The sequence below is a fragment of the Coturnix japonica genome, chromosome 1, assembly GCF_001577835.2.
Source record: "Coturnix japonica isolate 7356 chromosome 1, Coturnix japonica 2.1, whole genome shotgun sequence".
Taxonomy (NCBI): Eukaryota; Metazoa; Chordata; class Aves; order Galliformes; family Phasianidae; genus Coturnix; species Coturnix japonica.
Window position 1 is genome coordinate 156,765,404 of NC_029516.1, and position 20,423 is coordinate 156,785,826.

At 44.6% G+C, this 20,423-nt stretch overlaps 1 protein-coding gene across 2 annotated transcripts in view; it reads left to right on the forward strand.

The window, feature by feature from the left end:
• KATNAL1 (katanin catalytic subunit A1 like 1) overlaps positions 1-12,803 on the forward strand; it is a 36,146-nt gene extending 23,343 nt beyond the window's left edge. For both annotated transcript variants that reach the window (XM_015852009.1, XM_015852010.2), the window contains exons 7-11: positions 3,413-3,571; positions 4,350-4,476; positions 5,560-5,694; positions 7,965-8,091; positions 9,210-12,803. In XM_015852009.1, coding sequence (XP_015707495.1) covers positions 3,413-3,571; positions 4,350-4,476; positions 5,560-5,694; positions 7,965-8,091; positions 9,210-9,408 — 747 coding nt within the window. In that variant the 3' untranslated portion in view covers positions 9,409-12,803. The remainder of the gene's footprint in view (positions 1-3,412; positions 3,572-4,349; positions 4,477-5,559; positions 5,695-7,964; positions 8,092-9,209) is intronic.
• The last annotated feature ends 7,620 nt before the right edge of the window (positions 12,804-20,423 follow it).

Genomic DNA, 20,423 nt, shown 5'->3' on the forward strand with positions numbered 1-20,423 from the left:
CTGAGTGTCCACAGGCTTGCTCTTTCTTTTTCTCTGAACTGTTTTGTGCCAAGAAGGCCTGGTTGCTTGCTGTGCTTCCCACTGCTCTGCTAGTGATTGTTACAACAACAAGAAGTAACCCTGCAGTGATTTCATCAAAACACTTACTCCCTGCAGTGTGTTTCAGCTTCTTATTGGAATACTTTGGATTAACAGAGCCTTAGAGGAGGAATAAAGAAGTCTTTGTGTTTGTCAAGGATTTTAACTAGTGAGTAAGTGGCAGCCTCCTACTTGCAGCGGGAAAGAGCGACTTGATCCTGTGTTTCTCTTTGCAGCCATGCACATCTCATTTTGCTGAGAATTCAAGGTGTGGCTTTTTTTTGCTTGCTTTTTTCTTTTTTTCTTTTTTTTTTGTGACATTTCTCCGAATCCCCAGAGAGCTCAATGTTCCCTTGACTTTGCATCTAGTGTGGCTGCATTGCACCTGTGTTAGGTACATATATAATACCCCCGGTATCCTATGCTAGGTAACGCTCACTGTCGTAGTTATACAGATGGTGCAAAGCAAGGGGCTTATGAAGTCAGCAGTGATGTGTGACTGAAGCTGGAGTTTGACCTTCCAGAATAATGGAGACAAAAGGTGATATCCAAAAAACCCGCCATTAGCCCCTTACATCACCAGCTCTTAAAGTAAACCCAGTTTGTCAGGAACAAGCATGAAGTGTGATTTGATATAGTTGATATTTTAAAATATAAAAGTAACCTCAATTTAAACTTAGAGAGAACAAATACTCATCTCTGCCCTACCTATCGCAGGCCAAGTAATTTTCACCCCGTCACTCCAGGCTCACATTCGTGTTATTATAATATTATTGGTATGACTGTGCAGCAACTGAAATCACGGTATATGTCTGAATGTTCATGGGGAGGAAAAAAAGGAGTCAATTTGCTTTTCATGCTTGCTGCTCTGGAGTTTAGGAAACCTTGAGCAGCCTGAAGAGTGACATTGGACTGTTAGCTGTATGGAAGAAGTATGAACAGTTCTAACTTAATTTACCAATGAATGTATGTTGAGCTTGCATTAGCTAAGTGTTAAATGGCAATAAAGGTATTAAGAGTTAATGGAAAATGGAGTACAGAGAGTCTATTGCTTCTGAATAGTACATTTTTGAATAATTGCGTTCCCGGTTGATTTGTTTTTATAGATCTCTTCCATGTCATTCCGTGTGCTTTTTGAAGTAAGTTTTTGCAAGGAACAGATGAAATCTAATTTGCTGTGTGGCTTGCGTTTAGCATATACTTTATTGCTATGGTATTTTATGTAAGATATTAATTGCAAAGCACATTATGATATGCAATTCTAATTCTAGCTAATTTCATTACCCTTGCAACCCAGTACAACTTAATTTTAGGAAATTCTTGTTAGCATATGGTAAGATTTTGTAGTTGGGAAAAGAAAAGCTTGAACACTACATTTGTCATAGTGCCGTGCTCAAAGTCGTAGTGCCCTGTTCTAGTGCTGAGGGGATAGTGTGGTGTGTTGCTGCAGTGGTCAGAGATACTATTCACAAACATAAGTATTTAAAGATATGATTGTGAATTAGCCCTCCTTGGAGTCTGCAGTAACCTCATGATGGAAGGAATCACTTATTTTCAGAAACCTGTGTTGTTTCTGTTGTGTCTCACTTAAAAAATACTGTCTTTTCTTTGAGTTAGGGTGATTAACCAGTCTTGGTGCTTCAGTATTAATGTGGGTCCTGAGTGCACTGTGTATGTAGCTAACAACCTGGTTTTTTTTTGTAGTAATGAGTAAGTAAATTGTGGAATCACAGAATGGTTTGACTTAGAAGGGACCTTAAAGCTCATCCAGTTCCAACTCTCTGCTGTGAGCAGAGGCACCTCTCAATAGATGAAGTTGCCCAAAGCCCCATCCAGCCTGTTATTGACCACCTCCAGGGATGGGCATTCACAGCTTTTCTGAACAGTCTGTTCCAGTGCCTCATCACCCTTTGAGCACAGCATTTCCTCCTAATCATCATCATAGTATCATAGTATCATAGTATCATAGTATCATAGTATCATAGTATCATAGTATCATAGTCTCGTGGGGGTTGGAAGGGACCTTAGAGATCAATATTAATATTTAATCTAAATCTCCCCTCTTTTGGTTTAAAACCATTGTCCCTTGTCCTATCACACCCTGATGAAGAGTCTCTCCCTTGCTTTCCTGTAGGCCCCCATCAGGTACTGAAAGGCCACTATAAAGTGTTCCCAGAGCCTTCTCTTCTCCAGGCTGAAGCCCAGCTGCCTCAGCCTTTTTGTGTAGGAGAGGTGCTCCAGCTCTCTGATCATCTTTGTGGTCACTTGGTGCAACAAGCCCATGCCCTTGTGCTGGAGACCCAGGAGCTGAACACAGTATTGCAGATAGGGCTTCATGAGGGTGGTGAAGGGGCCCAGTCTGTCCATGTACCTGAGATTGCCCTGATCCACGTGCAGTGTCTTTGCTTGACCTTGTTGAACTGCATGACGTTCACATGGGGTCACTTCTCAAATGCACCCTGGTCCTTTGAATGGCGCCCCTTCCTTCTGTTGTTTCAAATGCTCCACTCAGTGCCCTGAGCTGGAGAGGTGTGTGCTTCTTACTCTCTTACAGACAGAGCACAGATGGAAAGGCAATCTAATGATGTGTTTGCCACGCAGGGACTTGATCATAGCTCAGTTGTCCAGGTGACATTTTTTTTTAATAGTCATTGAAGTTCATAGTAAATGGAGTTGTGCAGCAGTCCACATAAGCCAAAAAGCGCTGTCCAGCAGTGTGGTAAGAATGGCTTTTCGTCCAGGAGATGGTAAGAAGTTGTACTTTGGCCACAGAAATACTGAGATTAATTAAGCAGTGGGACAAACCCTCATGTCCAGTGAATGTTCTCATGCAGAATGACTTGTAAAAATCAGCCAGATTCGCACGTGTGCGTGGTTAGGATTTTTTGACAAAATGTTTTGCTGCAGGAAAGTGCTCTACTGCTGAACACAAAAAGTATTTTGGTTTCAGTGGAGCTTTCTGCACAAAGGAGTCTTCCAAAAAGATGAATTCATTCTCTTCACCCATCTGTACAGCCACTTGTAAGCTGGGAAAGAACCAAGTTCAAATCCAGGTCCTGCCTGATTCAGAGCAAGTCTGTAAATCTGTCACTTGCTTCTCTTGTGATAGTTGCTGCAATTGCCTTTTGTGTTTGACTTCAGTGGGGCAGTAAGGAGAATAAGTCACAGTATGCTTCCATGCTGTTCTCATGATGCAGGATTCTTTTGTTTTCCACTGATGATGATCATGATATTAAGCAATCAAAATACCGATTTTGGTTTATTTTGAGATGTAGTGTAGAGGACTGTTGCGCAAATTTACTTGTTGTTCATCTCCTTTGTTTTTACCTTTCAGGGTGTGCTGATGGTTGGTCCACCTGGTACTGGCAAAACAATGCTAGCAAAAGCTGTTGCTACAGAATGTGGAACAACGTTCTTCAATGTGTCTTCCTCTACACTGACATCTAAATACAGAGGTGAATCTGAAAAGCTTGTCCGCCTCCTGTTTGAAATGGTACGTCCTCAATGATGTGATCTGGGAATCAGTGAGGTGTGAAGGGGCCTCCCTCTCAGTTCTGTGCCCCTCCAGTAGCATGCTGAAAGTATTGAGTTCATGCACTAAGACTCTCTCATCCAGATAAAGAAAAGACAACGTGTGTATTCATCCTTTTCTGAAATGTCACTGAGGATTAGGAGGGAAATGGCTCATCACTCATGTTGAGGATAGTGCTTTCCTGGCTAAAGGCAGAGTGGTGATCTTGACAGACATTATAGGAAGTTATTTGAAATTGGAAAGAACTGAGAACTGTTATTCTAGGAGCAATATGTATTCTAGCTCTGTTTCAGTTCTGAGTGATGGACAAGCTTCTCAGTGTTTCTGAGTGCAGTCCATTGTGTGGGCTGTGTGAAGGATGTACCCATGTGGACCTATACTGAAAGGGTCATTCCTGCCTTCAGGGTCTGCTTCTGGCACACTGTCAGATGAAACCTCTGTCTTTTGAGATAGACAGTTCCATTCTATCCACTCTGCTTTGCCCTCATCAGCTCAAAACCTCGATATTAAAAACTGCCTACATGGTGATTGCGTTCCTTTTCCTCTTTGCAAGACCTCTGACTTGAGGAGTACCATTTAAAATGTATAAATGTAAGCGTGTGCCAAACCGACTGTGAATCAAGGTCTGGAATTACTTTCTTGTGACAAGCAGGGAAGGTAATATATGTAGTAGCTGAACTGGGTCGTGGTCGTAGCTTGCTGCTACGGTCTTAATAGTGATGTTTTTATTTGAATAAAGGCAAGGTTTTACGCTCCAGCAACAATCTTCATTGATGAAATCGATTCAATCTGCAGCCGCAGAGGCACATCCGATGAGCATGAGGCGAGTCGCAGAGTCAAGTCAGAGCTGCTTGTGCAAATGGACGGTAAAGATTACAGATTTAGATCCGTGCTTGGGGCTGGGATGCCATTTCGTTAGAGATGGGAATGTAAAAAACTTGAACAATCTGGAAAGCCCGGCTTTATGGATGGGGGAAGAGTAAGGCAAAATTTGAGAGGAATGCATTCTCTGATAATTTGAGGGTGGACAACTGAAAAAGGGGCTCTGCTTTATATTTTCTAACATGACTGTTTTAGAAAATTAACTCATTTTGAGGGGATGTTTTACTGTAGGAGGAGCAGATAATGGAGATTTGTGAAGTTAAATATAGGTCTTTTTATTTATTTTTTAAAGCAATTTAAACAAATTTATTCTCTTAGGGACGCCATCATCAAATCTGATTTTGCTGTTTGCTGTGCTGACCGCTAATATTACCCTTTGAGGTATATTCTGTACCTGTTCTGTGCAGGTGCACGCAGCAAGGACCACCACCTGAGGAATGTTCTGTAGTGTAGTGCTTTGATAACCGCCTCTCTGTAACAGTTGCTATTGAACCACTCTTTGTTTATAACGTCCTCAAACGTTCATTGTGGTAAACCCCATGTAGGCAACTTATTCTCTCCAAGTGAACATTTCTTTACAGTCCTTGGAAGGTGAGGGAGTGATTTCTGCTTCTTTTATGGCCACATTTGAGAGATGGTATTTTTGCTGCACAGTGCTGCACTTGCATATGACTTAGTTAGCACTGTCCAAGAAAGCCCTTCCTTGTCTCAGCAGAAGAATCAACTGCCCCGTCCTTGGAGGTGTTCAAGGCCAGGTTGGATGGGGCGCTGGGCAACCTGATCTAGTCTTTGTGTATGTTTGGTGGCCCTGCCAGGCAGGGGGGTTGGAACTTCATGATCCTTGAGGTCCCTTCCAACCCAGGTCATTCTGTGATTCTGTGATTCTTTCTGTGGCAGTGATAGTTCTGGTACATCAGCCATGTGAAGTCTGGAAGGCAGCCCTAGGAGTATATGGAACGGCTGCTGAGCTTTGTCTGAGTTTTTGTAACGTTTGCACAGTTTCTTAGCAAGCATCTTGATCAATAAGAGCAGTAGAGTAAAACTTCTCTAACCTGTTGTGCTTGCAGGAGTAGGTGGTGCTTTGGAGAATGATGACCCTTCCAAGATGGTTATGGTATTAGCTGCTACAAACTTTCCTTGGGATATCGATGAAGCTCTCCGACGGAGACTAGAAAAAAGGATTTATATACCTTTGCCCACAGGTATGTTTGGTACAAGCATTTTACTTTCAAATGTCCTGAAGCTACCATAGGACTGCCTCAAGACTGCTGGATTTGGGAGGAGTCTTTGGTTTTGTGATGAGCAGTGAAATTCAGGAGTTAATCGTTTGGTTGGATTGCTTTATTCTTAAGAGAGTGAGAGAAAGGAAAAAAATTAAATACTTGCTTGGGGGCTTAAAAACAAAGAGCCAAAGAGCTGCTGCATTTCATTGCAAGCCCATTGATGGGTTCTTACATTGAAAGAGTTAGTTTTAATGAGCCTGGAATTATTTTAAACGTTTAACAGCCAATCCTTGAGTGATCATCAAAGACAGCCTTTGGACACGCTAAGAAATACTGCAAATGCACTCATGCCCTTGCAGACAAATGCAAGGAAGTGGATCCATGAATTTCAACTTACAGGCATAGTTCATTGTAAATCACTGCTTGCCCGCCGCTATGACTAGGCTGCGAGTTGCTCAGAATGCAGCAGGCTGATTGCTTTCCTGCCCCAAGACTTCTCAGCTTGTATTGTCTTTCCCAGCTGTCATTCACCTGTCCTATTAATTTTGAGATTCCTATCACTTGAAGTTTGCATAGCTTTGTTTCTTTCTGGTACGGTGGATGCTTCATCTCCCTGCATGAGCACTCAAGATAACAAGATGCGTGTTCGTGCTGACAGCGATTGTGATTGAGTTTAGCAGGTATAAGGACAGTTAATAGTTGTACAGCTTGTCTGCGCAGCTCACAGCTCCTAACAGGATGCCTGTCTTTATGACCAATTAGTTTAAAATCCTATCAGCTCTTGCTCTTGTTTCTAATTAAACAAGATTGGTTTTTTTGACACAGTAGATTACACCCTGGACAACATGTGAGATGTGCTCCTGTTTTATTTCCAGTCTTATGTTCCCTAGCATTTATTCCATGTATAAGAGAAGTTGAGCTGTTCTGTGCGAGTCTAAATGATGTTTTTATTAGCTGTGCTATGCCACTTGATGTGGTCAGGCAATTTAATGAACAGAATGGTGTGTTATATACACACCTCTTTGTTGGGGCATTTGGTGCACACATACATTCTACCCTTTTTCTTTCTTAAACTACTGCAAGGGCTTGCTTATCCCAGTAGAAAAATGAGAAGAATATTCTCTGATACAGGAGGCTCTCTGCAGGTATGCTGTGTGTACAGTGTGTTCTCTAAATAATAAATCCCCACTTTATAGCTGGTCCCAGTGGTGCGTGATTGATACCCATCTATATTCTTGACAGTTCTGCAGAGCACTCCAAACTAGCAGCCTTAGACAAGCTTTCTGGTTTTTTCCTCCCTCCTTTTTTAAAGTAGGGCCATCAGTGAATAAAACATGTGCAATGTTTCCTTCTGACTTTTGGCTTTTTCTAGTGCTGCTCCCTCTGCCAAGGTTGTCCTCTGTTCTGAGTCATAACAATTACTGTCTGTGGAAATAAGGGGCTGAGCTGGTTGGTGATTCTGTACAGCAAAAGCCAGGAGAGCATTTATCCTCCACTTTACCACCATTAGGCAGTGTAGCAGTAGGCCTAAGCTGTCAAGCCCAGAGTGTTTAGCATATGGACTGAAATGCACATACGGATGTGTTCTCCACAAGCAAAATGGTTAATTGGCTGCATCGATACTCATTTACACAGCCGGTTATCACTGTATGTATGCTACACTTAGGTCTGAAAATGGAATGCCAAGACATTGGTATTATACATACATTAATACATTTACTGTATTAATGTATCTGTTTTCTGTCAGGCTTCAGCAGCTTTCTTGGGTCCCAACTGGGTAAAGTGCTTAAACACATACTTAAAGTTCAGCCTATTGTTAGAGGCTTTGTGTTGTCTAAAGCTCCCTTAATAGAATCCTCATTGTGTTTCTAATTAAACTGTGTGAATAATACGCAATCAAACACTTGAGCAGGGGGAATCCAAAGGGATGTAAGAAGAAGCAGACATTTGTAGGACTGTGCTTTAGTGCCTTTGGGTAGCATGTCACCAAATGCTTTGTCACCTGAGACATAACAGGCATTTCCAATGATGTTCAGCTTTGGAAAATGTCTTTTGAATGCACTGCGTTAATATACAGATCGAAGCCCTATCCTTTACTGTATTTGATTCCACACTTCACTGTAATTTGCTCTCCCATTCTTTTTCTTGTATCAAACCCTTTTCTTTGCTTTCTTCACTGAAAAATCTAAATTATTTGTGTTTTGTTTATAATGTTTGCAAGTTCTCAAACACACATTTTTACGTTGTAGCAAAAGGCAGAGCAGAGCTACTGAAGATTAATCTTCGGGAAGTAGAAATGGATCCTGACATCAGCCTTGAGGAAATTGCTGAGAAGATTGAAGGCTATTCTGGTGCTGACATCACTAATGTCTGCAGGTATCTCCTTCCCCTTAATCTGCAAGTGAGACCGCATGGCAAGTCGTCATTTGCATTATTTGATTAAAAAACAAGCAGTACCCACAGCAGCTGAAGCAAACTAACTGAATATTTTGGGGTCCAGATCTATTCCCTGAACCACGCATTACTGTCATGTGGAGCAGTCTAAACACCGTAGTGTTTTGCTTGAGATGTCATCAAGTTTGCTTAGATCTTACATAAAAATTATCTGAGCAAATATCCTCTTGTGTTACCCTTTGTCTGCATTAACCAAATGTTTATTAACGAAGTGCATAACAGCTTTGGATTCTTTTTTCTAAATCCCATGAGATCAAGGTCCTTTAAGAACGTGGCTTGGGAGTATATTTTCTTGCTGCTTTGCTGAAATTGTGAAGCAGCACCACGTTTTTGAAAACTTTGGTATGTGTCACACAGTACAATAGTTAAATTACCTGCTCTCCCTGAGGCCTGTGTTATCCCCCGGTGGGAATAAAAACCTGGGGAAGGAGAAAATGTAATTTCAAACTGCGTGTGGGCTGTGGTGTGAGAAATGAGCGGCGCTCTCTGTGGCAGTGGGCCACGCTGACAGCTCCAGAGCTGGGGAGGAATGACGGAACAGGTAGAGCATGGGGAGCCACAGGCACTGATGGCCTCAGCCCCAGGGCCACGTGGTGTTGGTGTCTGAATGCTGCATGTGGGGGGGATGTTGAAATCCTAATGGAGAGATCTGCAACATCCAGAGCGCTTTTGGAAGAGAAAAAGAAAAATCCTTCAGTGCAGTTCTTCTCCCGCCCTGCCTTTTCCTGTGCTGAAGATGTAGAATTTCATCTCTATGAATCATTATAAAAGGCTTTCAGTTTTATAGTTTTAATTATCTCTGTGCATTTTGCCATATGCTTAAATGAGTTTTGGTGCCAGTGCATTCTTTATATTGAATTAATGGTGGGATCTGGGAATGTGAATGCTAACAAAGATGTGAACCGCATCTTCTCTGGTAAATAAGTGCTCTCTGAAGTGTTCCTGCCAGTGGTTTCTAGCAAGAGAATACAATCAAAATTCATAGGCTTACAGCACATGCTGCTAGCAATTAGCTCCAATGCATTGTCCTGTATTTCCAGGGATGCCTCTTTAATGGCAATGAGACGGCGTATTAACGGCTTAACTCCAGAAGAGATTCGAGCACTTTCTAAAGAGGAGCTTCAGATGCCAGTTACCAAGGGGGACTTTGAATTGGCTCTGAAGAAAATCTCCAAATCTGTTTCTGCTGCAGACCTGGAGAAGTACGAGAAATGGATGGCGGAGTTTGGATCTGCTTAATCTCACCGACAGCTTTCCATTGCAAGAGTTTATGGCTTTTGTTGTTTTCACTTGCAATGTGAGTTAGAAATATTTTCAGAGGTTTAATAAAAGGTCTGCCATTCTCCCTGTCCCTCCCCCACCCCTTCCTGGTGACAAGATCTTTTAAACTCTATTTGCCTTTAAAGGGAGTGAACAAGCAGATATGATTAATAATAATAATAATAGTAATGTCTGAAATAGCAAAAGCAGACAAACAGGAAGGGAATAAATATACTGAGAATAATCATCTTATTTTCCCAATGAAGAGCAGTGCTGTTTACCTCCTTATAGTCATCTTTCGTGGCTAGAATCAATAAATCAGCTGGGGGATATGACTCCAGAGGAGCTAACAAGGGCTCGTTTACCCCCTGCTCCAAGTGCTGTGTTCTGTTGGGCTGCTGACTCTGTCTCCCCCAGACGCGGATTTGAAGTTGCTGTACCCTGGTGCTGTTTTGTGCTTGGATTTCCAGAGCAGAACCAGAGAATTAATTGGCATTTACACAGTGGAAATGAGGATCAGTTTTCCATCAAGATGCAGGCTCACCTCTCCTCTCTTGTACACCCATTTGGCTTTGATGTCACTTCAGATTGGAATGATGTTACCTGTGACTTCTAATGGAAATGAGAAGGAAAGGACCTTGATTGCTTTCATTCCATGCTGAATGTGGTTTGTACCGCTTTGACAAGTAGGCACTTTGAAGTTTGACCAGTAGGCACTTTGACTTTATTTTGTGCATTTATGTAGGATTTGGAACTTTGCTTTCTAAATATTATTAAAATAACAGTAGTGAAGGCACTAATATGTCCTTAGAACACATGGCTGTGGACTTCCAGGCCTTCTAGCTGGGCCTGAGCCCTTTCCCAGCTTTACTAAGCAATGGTATTTGCACTTGTTTATGTTGCAGAACTACTTTTGTTATGTTACTTTTGTTAAATGAAGGTTTCTTAACATTTATAAATGCATTTAATTTAGGGGAAGGTAATCTGTAAAATCTCATTTATTTATTTCTCTTCATTTACATGTTTCTTCCTGTCCCAAGCGCAAGTGATGAGAAAGGTTAGGCTATAAACTCTAGCACGATAAATCCCCACTCTCAGACATAATGGTCGCAATGACAGTATGGGCTTTTCACAACCTCACAACCTGACTCGTTTAGGTTTCATAATGTAGGAATGGGAAGGATAGGTAAAATTTACAGAGGAATATGGAAGCTCTGAAATTCCTGGTGATTCTGTATGTATGACTCAAAGTGTCATGGTAGATCTGAGATGTCCTGCAGTTGGGTGGGTTCTGCACCCTCTGGCTCTCTGCTGAGACTCCTGGTCGACGTAGCCAGGTGTTGTAGGCTGGAGTAAGAAATGGATCTTGCTCAGAGATGAGGCCAATTATTCAGAATCACACACCACATCTTGGATGGGAATATATCTTTGTATTACTTGGTAGTTCCAAATAATGTTTGTAATCCAGCACGTTGGTCTTTGGGGCCATGACATGTGAACCACTAATGTAAATGCTTCTTGAGCCTGTCTACTGTTCAGGGGAAAAAACAGTCAGGGTGTGTGCTTGACAGCTCTGCAGCATCCTCTGCTTATGTGAGCAACTTGTGTGGTTGTGGTATCCTCTCTACTTTGTTTGTCAGCAGTCCTTTTTCTTTCTTTCTCTGCAAAGACCGCAGCTTGGATGGATCATGCCATTTTGAAGGGCTCCACTAATTTGCATGGAGAAACACCACAGAGATTCTATAAATCCTGCATTTGACACAAGACAGCTGGGGCTGTAGAGGCCTGTTTTCATGTGGCCATTCAGAAATATACCTTCTGGTGCCCCCGGACTGGTTGAAACACAGCTGCTGTCCCAATCTTTCTGAAGATTCCACTAGCTTTGTTATAGTCTTGACCAGTGAGATTAGAGCAGGAAGAACATCAGCTTTTCCCTTTTCACTGAGAATAAAAGCTCCAGTTGCTTTTTGCCTGCCTGGTTTGCACCAACTGCCCAGTATAGCCTTTGCACTTCATAATATCTGCAACTGTTAGAAAGAAGCAATTCTGTCTTCCCTGGAAGATGAACAAGCACAAAGCTGCATTTGACTCTGTCATTTTGGGGTAAATTACTACCAGGACCAGTCTGTTCCTCCCAGGGAATAGCTGGACCTTTATAGCAAGAAAGCTTTGAAAGCGTTGCCACGGTGTGTCATTTCTTCCTTATGAAAGCTGTAGGCTGCAGCTATTATTCTTTTTTCCTTTTTTTGTTTCCTTTTTGTTTTACTGCAGTAGAAATGAGGAAAGCTCTAAGAGTCTTCTGCGGCCAGTGCCAGATTAGCACTTCAGGGTTTCTCCCTAGTCAGACAAGTGCTGCCCAAGGAGCTTACTCTACACAGGCAAGATCTAGAAGGAAATAGACACAAATGCCAATAACTCACACCATTCATCTGCCCGAGAGCAGTGCTGGATTCAGCAGTTGCTACTTAGGAAGATGTAAGTACCAGTTTTCTGTTTCATGTTGCAAGCAGCAGGGCCCTTGCTGCTGTTGAAAGCACAGTGTTTAGCAGAAATGTCATTCTTTGGCCTTTTGATGAACCTCCGCCCTTAAGGTGTTAAACTAAACTCTTGCATGGTAAGCAGAATCCACTACACTGGACATTCCTTCTAGTGGGAATTATTTGGGTGCTGCAGTCTTTCTCTAACGGTTATGATTTGTACCTTAGAAGTGTTTTTTCTGTACAGTTCCATTCATTCTTTTCTACTTTCCAGGCCATAGATCTTTGTCTGTGCAATGGCTGTGCCCAAGCATTACAGCAGGCTCCTGTAGATCAGGCACCCCACAATACCGACCCTTTCATGCCGAGACTCTTCAGTGTAGGTGTCTAGCTCTAATTCTGACCCTTTCATCTCCACCCAGTCTCACCATTGCACTCACCTCAGTGGGCTTGAAGGTTAAATCACTGCCTCTGGGAGGGAGCCAACAGTGGGATACAGCAAGGAGCAATTAGGGGAGGAAGGCCAGGCTAACAATGGGAGGAATGCAAGACCCTAATGATGAGCTTATGGCTCACTGCAAGTCTAACTCATGTCCCTTTGGGGGAAAGCCTGGTTTAAGGGTGCTTGATTCATTAGAGAGCAATGTTCAGCAATGTTCTAGCACCTCTCAGCCTGCTGCAACAATTTGTTTGGTCTTTGTACAGAGCTGCATACACATCCATGTGTGTATGTGTATACGCACACAAGTTTGTACCTGTGTGACATAAAATCAAGTTCTGAAGCTGTGTTTACATGTCTCTTTCTAAATGTCTGTGAAAGCCCTCTCGGGTGCCACTGCTAATTTTTGTACAAGAAGCAGTTTGATTGTATGAAGTAATAAATGTACATATAAGGTCTGTCTGTCTCTGGGCCTGTGATTGCTTTCCTTGTAGCTGCTTCCAAAGGCTGCTGTACAAAGCAGATTTACTCAGCGTGTCACAGTGGTGTTGGATTCACCAAAGTCTTGGGCGGAGAGCAGTTAAAGCAGAGCCTGGCTTTTTTTGGATAACACTGTCAGCAATGCTTTCCCTCTTAAATTGGCCTTTCATTGCCACAGGCTGTAAAATGGTGAATGTTCCAGTGCCCAGCACTGGGGGAGAGGAGAGCAGAGGCTCCAGCACATGTTCAGTGTTAGCACCTGATTCAGACCTCACAGCGCCGGGCAGGTTTTTTATTGCTTGCCCCTGGGCTGAACGTATAATCAGGCTCTAGAGAAGCTATATCTTCAGCTGCTTGCTCAACAGAAGGCTTTCAAAAGCAGAACTTCTATTAGGAAAGAGCTTTCAAAGCTGGAAAGAGACCCCACATCTCTTGGGGCTGAGTTGATTATTTGAATTTTCTCACTAACTTCCTTCTGGAAGTATGTGTAGTTTCCAGTGTTTCATAATGCCTCCGACATGAAAGAGAGAGCAAGGGAAATTGCTGATCAAGGGATTTCAGGAGAGGTCACATCTTTGCATAAGAAGTTCAGCTCACCCCAGTTTAAAAGAGACCACACAATAGTAAAGGTGCTCCGACTTGTTCTGATCATGGAGAAGATTAAAAGACTTGTGTGATGTAAAGAAATCCTCCATCAGGCGAGCAAAGACCCAGCTGTACAACCTGGACACGAGGAGGTAAAAGCAGCAGAGGAAGCAGAGAAATAACTTTTGTCTGTTTGAGGGACAGGCTCCCCTGGATCAGGTGATGGGTTGAGATTTTTTTCTGAGCACCATGAAAATGTAGGTGGTTCAGTGGTGCCACAGAGGAAGGAGGGAGCTTTGGGATGCGAAAGCAACTCACTGGTACCACTGCTGTGTCCCAGCAGGCACAGGCAGGAGCGGGAGCAGTCTCGATAGCCCTCTGATGGAACAAATGGGCTGTATGAAACCAGGTCGGTGACAACAAAGGTTGATTGAACAAAGACCTGATGCTCTCCAGGGAATTGTAGCTACCCACCAGCAGTCAGAGCTAAGCATCAGAGCTTGCGTTTCCCATGGCTGGGAGAAAGGATGGTCCTACCTGACCTGTACAACCCATGTTGCTCCACCTGATGGCACGCTGAAGGAAGCTGATGGCAGAGGGACAGTTTGGAGAGCAGGGCAATTGTTCAGAGCTCCCTGAGTGTAACACAGAGCTGACTTCTGGCCAGCTGAAGCATCATGCTCCTATATATGTATTGGACAGCTCCAGGGAATTCCCTGTTCTTCTTTAAAAGGCCCCTACTAGCAATGAGAGCACATGGGATGAGATGTCTTGGCAGACCGAATTGCCCAATGCAAGAACGTTTTAACTCAGCAGCGAAGAAACTGCCACTAGAAGACTGGTTCTGCTGTGAAGAGACAAAGTGCTGTGATGTCCCCATCCCTGCTGCAAGAGCAGGGCTGAGCTGTATCATGATCAGGCTCCATTTTCTGGCCATTGTGGTTTTATGTCTTTGTTGTAGAAGGAGCATTTCTCCTCCAAGTTAGGGAGAAGCCATTTTCTCAGAGCTAAAAGGTTTTGTTCAGTGTTTGGGTTCGGGCTTTGGGGATCCCACGGTCTGATTGGCACATGGAGGTGTTGAGACCATTCCCAGTACTGTTGTGTTTGGAGACTGTTTTCCTCCAAATGCATCCCGCTTGGCTGTCTCGCACAGTAACTAGTAGAGCTTTGTGCAAGGTCTCTTAAAATAGAATATTCGTTTGACAAGGACATAAATTCTTAGCAGCAGATTACAGCTGTGTTGCTCCCATTTGTGAGCAGCTCCTTGCATAAGTTGTTCAATGGATGTGAAAGAAACTGTCGTGGAAGTAAGAGCTTCTCGAACCTGACTTTGGAGAATGAGAAAGGTAGGAAGATACTCGCTTTCAGGAAGATACATCAGAGTATGTGAGATGTTAGGAGATGAATTTTCTTCTTCTTATGGCTTTCCTCTCTGTCTCGCAGTTGCTCTGCTGGGTTGCGCTTTCTGGTTCCAATTTGCATGGAAATAATTACCATTGTTTATCTGAGAGACGGCATTTTGCAGATGAATGGGTTCCACAGAGCCCTCTTCTGCCCCAGCAGTGGGTGTTCTCACACAGCGTGCTGTGTGACATCTAATTGAACGGGCTGATGGCGTGAGATCCTCCTTGTGAAGTTAAGGTCATTGGAATGGGGAAGGTGAGAGGAAACGCGCTGAATACCAATCGGACTGACGGTATCAGAAACCATAGCAACTCTGTGCAGGGTTTATAAATATAAGCGAAAAGAAAAAGGGAATAACCTTAAGGAGGTGCTGACAGCACTGCAATATGCATGTTGATGAACGTGGTGGTCTCTGCATCCTCGCCAATGAGGAGAACGACTGTGAGAGGATGGGAGCGGCTCGGGGAACAAAGGGAGCCAGCTGCAGGTGATCCTGATGGGCCTCATCGCCTGCCTTCCTGCCTAAAAACCTGCCAGTCCCCAGGGCAGGTTTGTTATGGCCACTGCAACATCTGCCTTTCGTCTCCTGCCATTTGAAATCCTAATAGCTTACTTCCCGTCCTTGAGCTTTGGGGTGAGCTGGGGCTGGAGCGTTCCTCCAAGGCTAGAAGAGCAAGTGGATGTCAGCGGTGAAGTGTTCCTATAGGGCGCAGGGCGCTGTTGCACCGGGTACTGCTTCATATACAAGGAGAGATGCCGTGATGCCTGCAGGGCACTGCAGGGGAGAATGGTAGGGAAAGGTAGAAGTGAAGTGATTTACCTGGGCTCCCTGGGTCAGTAGAGGAGACAAACCCATCCCTGTGACTCCCAGTCCCGGTCCTACAGGGTGCAGTAGTGTTTTCTAGTGCTTTTGATCTGCAGCCCCATAACATTTTCCCTACTGAGGCTGAAGATCCCGGAGCTGTGAATTTAATCCTGTAAGTCTGATTTTCTTCAGTACCTTCTGTAGGCACCTTGCAAACAGCCTGCGGTGCTCCCGGGGGTGGCAGCTGATAGCTTCAAAGGCACTGGCCCATGTCATCCTAAGCTTGTCTGAATTTCTTATTGAAGGCAGTGTGTAATGGATGCAGTTGATTTTATTTTCTTGTTGCTTTGCTCAGACAGATGAAGCTCAGTGAATGCGAGGTGCTTCTGGGGAGCTTATTTACAGGGTGGGTTTTTTTCTGTGCAGATTAGCATTTTGCCAGCTATGGCGTGCCTGTTTAAAATAAATATTTGCTTCCCTTTAATTTATGCTTGTGTAGAACAATCCCTGAGTGTGCATATCTAGTCCTCTGTCGTACCTAATTAGACATTTCTGCTGCAGTGCTGGGGGGCCAGGAGGATCCATGCAGGATCAGTGAGCAGCGCTGCTGGGTCAGCTTCCCTCTCTGGGTCCTGGAAAGTTTGGTTTGAGCTGGGAAGTGTGCCCAAGCAGAACATATGGCAACACAATGGTGTCAACGAGGGGAGGGGGGGGAAGGAGAGGAGAGGAGAGGAGAGGAGAGGAGAGGAGAGGAGAGGAGAGGAGAGGAGAGGAGAGGAGAGGAGAGGAGAGGAGAGGAGAGGAGAAGCAGCTCTGTGTGCGCTGCATGCCCATGTTCACCAACAAGGTGATGGTGAGGACAGGAGAAGCACTCCCACAGGCTCCCACTCAGGGACAAAAGCAGAAAATCTGCTTTACAACACACGGGTAAGAAGCTCAGTGGTTTTAAGGCGGAGCGGAGCCCACTGCCACCAACCACACAGAGCTCTCCTCCAGCTCTGTGGCACGGCCAGATGTTTTGTGTTCTCACAGGCAGTTGGAAAACTTGCTGCCAGTTCCCAGTCTAAACATACCCACATTTGATTTGTATCTGTCTGATCTTCTGCTAATACCATCTTGTGGCGGATAGTTCTTTTTCCCTCATATACCCATGGATATATTTATAGAGTCATCACGTACAGCAAACACCCCGTGCTTTGTTTGCAAAGCTCCTTCCGTCTGTTTTTATAAGGCAGATCCTCTTCAGGCAGCCTTTCCTTCCACCTGCACCTGCCTGGATGTTTTGATGCAGATCAGGTTCACTGTTTGCATGGCTTTGGTGGTTAAACTGTTGTTTCTCACAACCAGTGCATGGTGAAAGCAGACCCTGGGTTTAGGCCACGGAAGGGCTCATGACACCCACAGGGCACAGGTACAGTGGCTGCCCTGTGCTTTGCCAGAGCAAGGTGTCTGTGGGGAGAAAAGCCACGATCTGTGTTAACTATGGAGCAAAACGTCCTGCAGCAAATGCTCTGGCACCCATCTCCTATTGCACGACAATTTCAGCCTTTTGGCTTTCTGCCTTGCTCTGTTCAGCGAGTCCAAGCTGGAAAGTAAAGCTGGCTGCCAGCTGCGACACCCAAGCTGTTGAGTGACCTGCTGGGAGGGAAATCAAGCCGCGTGGTTAGGGACAGATTCTTCTCTTAAGGCTCATTACTTTCATTTTTCCAGACCCTCTCCTGCAGCTCAACATGAAACCTCAAACAGCAGAGCTGTGGGATGCAGCCTGGGGTGAGGACATGGACCTGCGTGGGAGCATCACCACCTCCTTGCCACTGGGATACAGTTTGGGAGGGGATAATGGGCAGCTGGAAGCACAGCGGAACAATCTTTTTATCCATGGAGTCTCCTCCTGGAGCAGATGTCCATCCCAGGCTGCCTGCTTAAACTCATTCCCTGCTGCAGTGGGGACACCCCACACCCTGCTCTCCTCAAGGCACAGCAGTCCCAATGCAGGGGAACTAATGTGTGTTCCCGTGGCACAGCATCTCCTCAGAGACCTGCATGCTGTGCTCTTCACAATCGTTTTTACCTCCAGACAAATTCATTTCTTCCTTGAGGATGAGCTTAGCGCGCTAGGAAACAAATGCTTCAATATCTCCTCTGGCCTCTCTCAGGAATCATTATGAATTTATATTTAAGCCTTGTTTTTTATTTAAGCCTCAGAGTTTCCCATGTAATTTTCCTGTACAGGGAGGAACACACAGCTATTGGGGTTGTGGGATGGAGCGCTCAGCCAGCACAGTCCCTCGGAGGGATTTTATAAGCCATGTACGCAGAGCTTATAAACGTTTGATGTAGGGTTTCGGGATGTGCTGCTTGCAGCAGACCCGTAAATATTGAGATTTCTTAAACCACACAGAGGCTGCAGAGCACGAGAGCTCAGCTGGAAAGGACTCAGAGCCGTGCTGAGCTCTGAATTCTTGAAGGCCACTTGATTCTCTGAGCTAATAGAGTCCTCCCGACTGCACCCATCTGCGCGAATGCATCCTTAAGAAACCAAGAAATCATCAGAGAAAGGAAAGTGTTCTGAATGCTTTTGAGATTCTTAAACACTTGAGGAAGTTTTAAGAGCTAGAAGCAGCTTAGTTGTTGCAGTACATGCCCAGCAGCCCTTCAGACAGCGCTCGGGGCAGCTCTGGCCATTTGAGGCTGGATGCAATTACAGAGCTCAGGACTGGAGCTCAGAGCTGCATCCCCATAGAAGTTGGTGTGCAAAGTGCTGACTGTAGATATCCTCCCCCATAACCCCAGGATGAATGCAGGGTTTATATCCTTCTCTGTGTCCACTGGGTGTAAAAGCAGTGGGAAATGGGCTAAAATGAATGTATGGGACATTTGTGTTAAACAACAAGGGGAAGAATTGCAAGCACCCCAGCATCAGAAATTGCCCAGAAATTGTCCATCACGGTGGTGTGGGAAATGTTACATTTCATGAGTGCATTTTCCTTATCAGAGGGGATGAGCCTTTCTGGCTATGGTCGTGCTGGCCAGAGCCAGATCACTCATACCCCTTCCCAGGCTGTATTTGAGCAGACTCACTTTGATTTCTACCAGGAACCCCTGCCTCTGTCCTGAAGTGCAGAGTTAGAATTAGGTTAAAATCCCAACTTGTCTTGAACCTGTCCCTCACTTTGCAGTTTTGCTCTGACAGTGAGTGTCCCTATGGTTCCAAAGTGGTTTCTAATTGAGCTCGGTGTTCTCCAGCACCCATCCCTGCCCAGCTGTGTGCCTCTCTTGGTCTCAGTTTTTGTCCCCCTTACCACCCGGTGTTTTCTCTCCACGCATGTACTTACACTCATCATCAAATCACCTCCTGGGTTTCTTTCTGACAAGTTACGGAGGCTGACCTCCAGAAGTCTCTTCCCGTAAGTGGTTTTCTTCAGCTCTCAAACCATTTTATGGCTCTTTTCTTCACTCGCTCCTTTATTTTTTATTATTATTATTTTTAATGTTCTCTTTAAAATATGGGTACCTCAGCAGGATGCAGCATTCTGGTGTCAGCCTGACCAAGGACGGACACAGAGATAAAATCACCTGCTATTCCACTTCACAGTCCCGTTGCTTATACACAGAAGAACCAAATTAGCTCTTTCTGCTACAGCAGCCAGAAAAATAGGTCTCACGTTTAAGAACCAAAAAACTGGGTAGCTGTATTAAAAAAAAGAAAAATGAAGCCAACATAAAAGCAGAATTATAAACCAGGGTGGCGTTAATAGCACAGTGTGATACTAGCCTGAACACATTAGTTGAAATGAAATGCTGAGAAAATGCTTTCTTCCACTTCAGAGCCTATTACAAGGCTGTGCTGTGGCTGTGCTGGTCAGGCTGTGTTTCTGGGAACCTGGACACCAAGGACACTGCCCAAAGAGTTGTGGGTGTCTGTGTCCTTTGGATGTGTTCAAACTCATTGTGGCCCAGAATCTATTTGCTGTAACAGGACCTGCTTTGAGCTGGAATGGCTCTTCATCCTTGTTAATGCTCAAGTCACTGGCAGGGAGGAGAAGACCAACATTCATTGTTAGACAGGGTGACTGGGATAGTGTGAAATGAGGCATGTGGTGAGAGTTGTCTCACTCAGCTCAGCTCCCAGGGGCAGCGCATCCTGGCCTCCCTGTCATCCGTGGAAGGAGAGATACCCCCATGGGATGATTCAACTCAACTCGCAATACATGTCTGAGGTTGGTGAGTTGATAGTGTTGATGATGGCACATGGTGTTTTCTATCTTGTTTGGCTAGGGAGAGGTACTCTAAGTAGGAGATCTAGAGAGGAAATCAGCTTAGGCTTGTCCATTTTGGTGTTTGATGGTGGGTGTATCTTAAGAAGCTCTGTGGCTCTTTGTCCTTGGGAAGGGACCAAATCCCCACAAGCATCATGCCCAGCAGTGTGCCAGTATCTCACCTTTGTAGGGTCTGGAACCAGATCCTTTTTCCTTACCAGGCAGCTGAAGAGTTCCTCTCTCTGCTAAGAAGAGCAGCTTGCCCTTCCTTTGGCAGAAGAGCAACCCCTCAGCTTGATTTACACCGGCCATGCTACCAAAAACATCCACACTTTTTATTCTTTCCCCATTCTTCTTTCTTTCCCCCATTCCAGACACCTCCCCAGTATTCTGACATCTCCCCAGAATTGTTTTCATTATGGAAATCTCAACCTACATTCTGGGGGATCCCTACAAATGTACAGTCAAACCACTGCACAGCAGTGGGCTGTTCCCAGGGAGGCTGTGTTGCACCCAGTGCTCCCAGCAGAGCAGTGGTGCTGGGA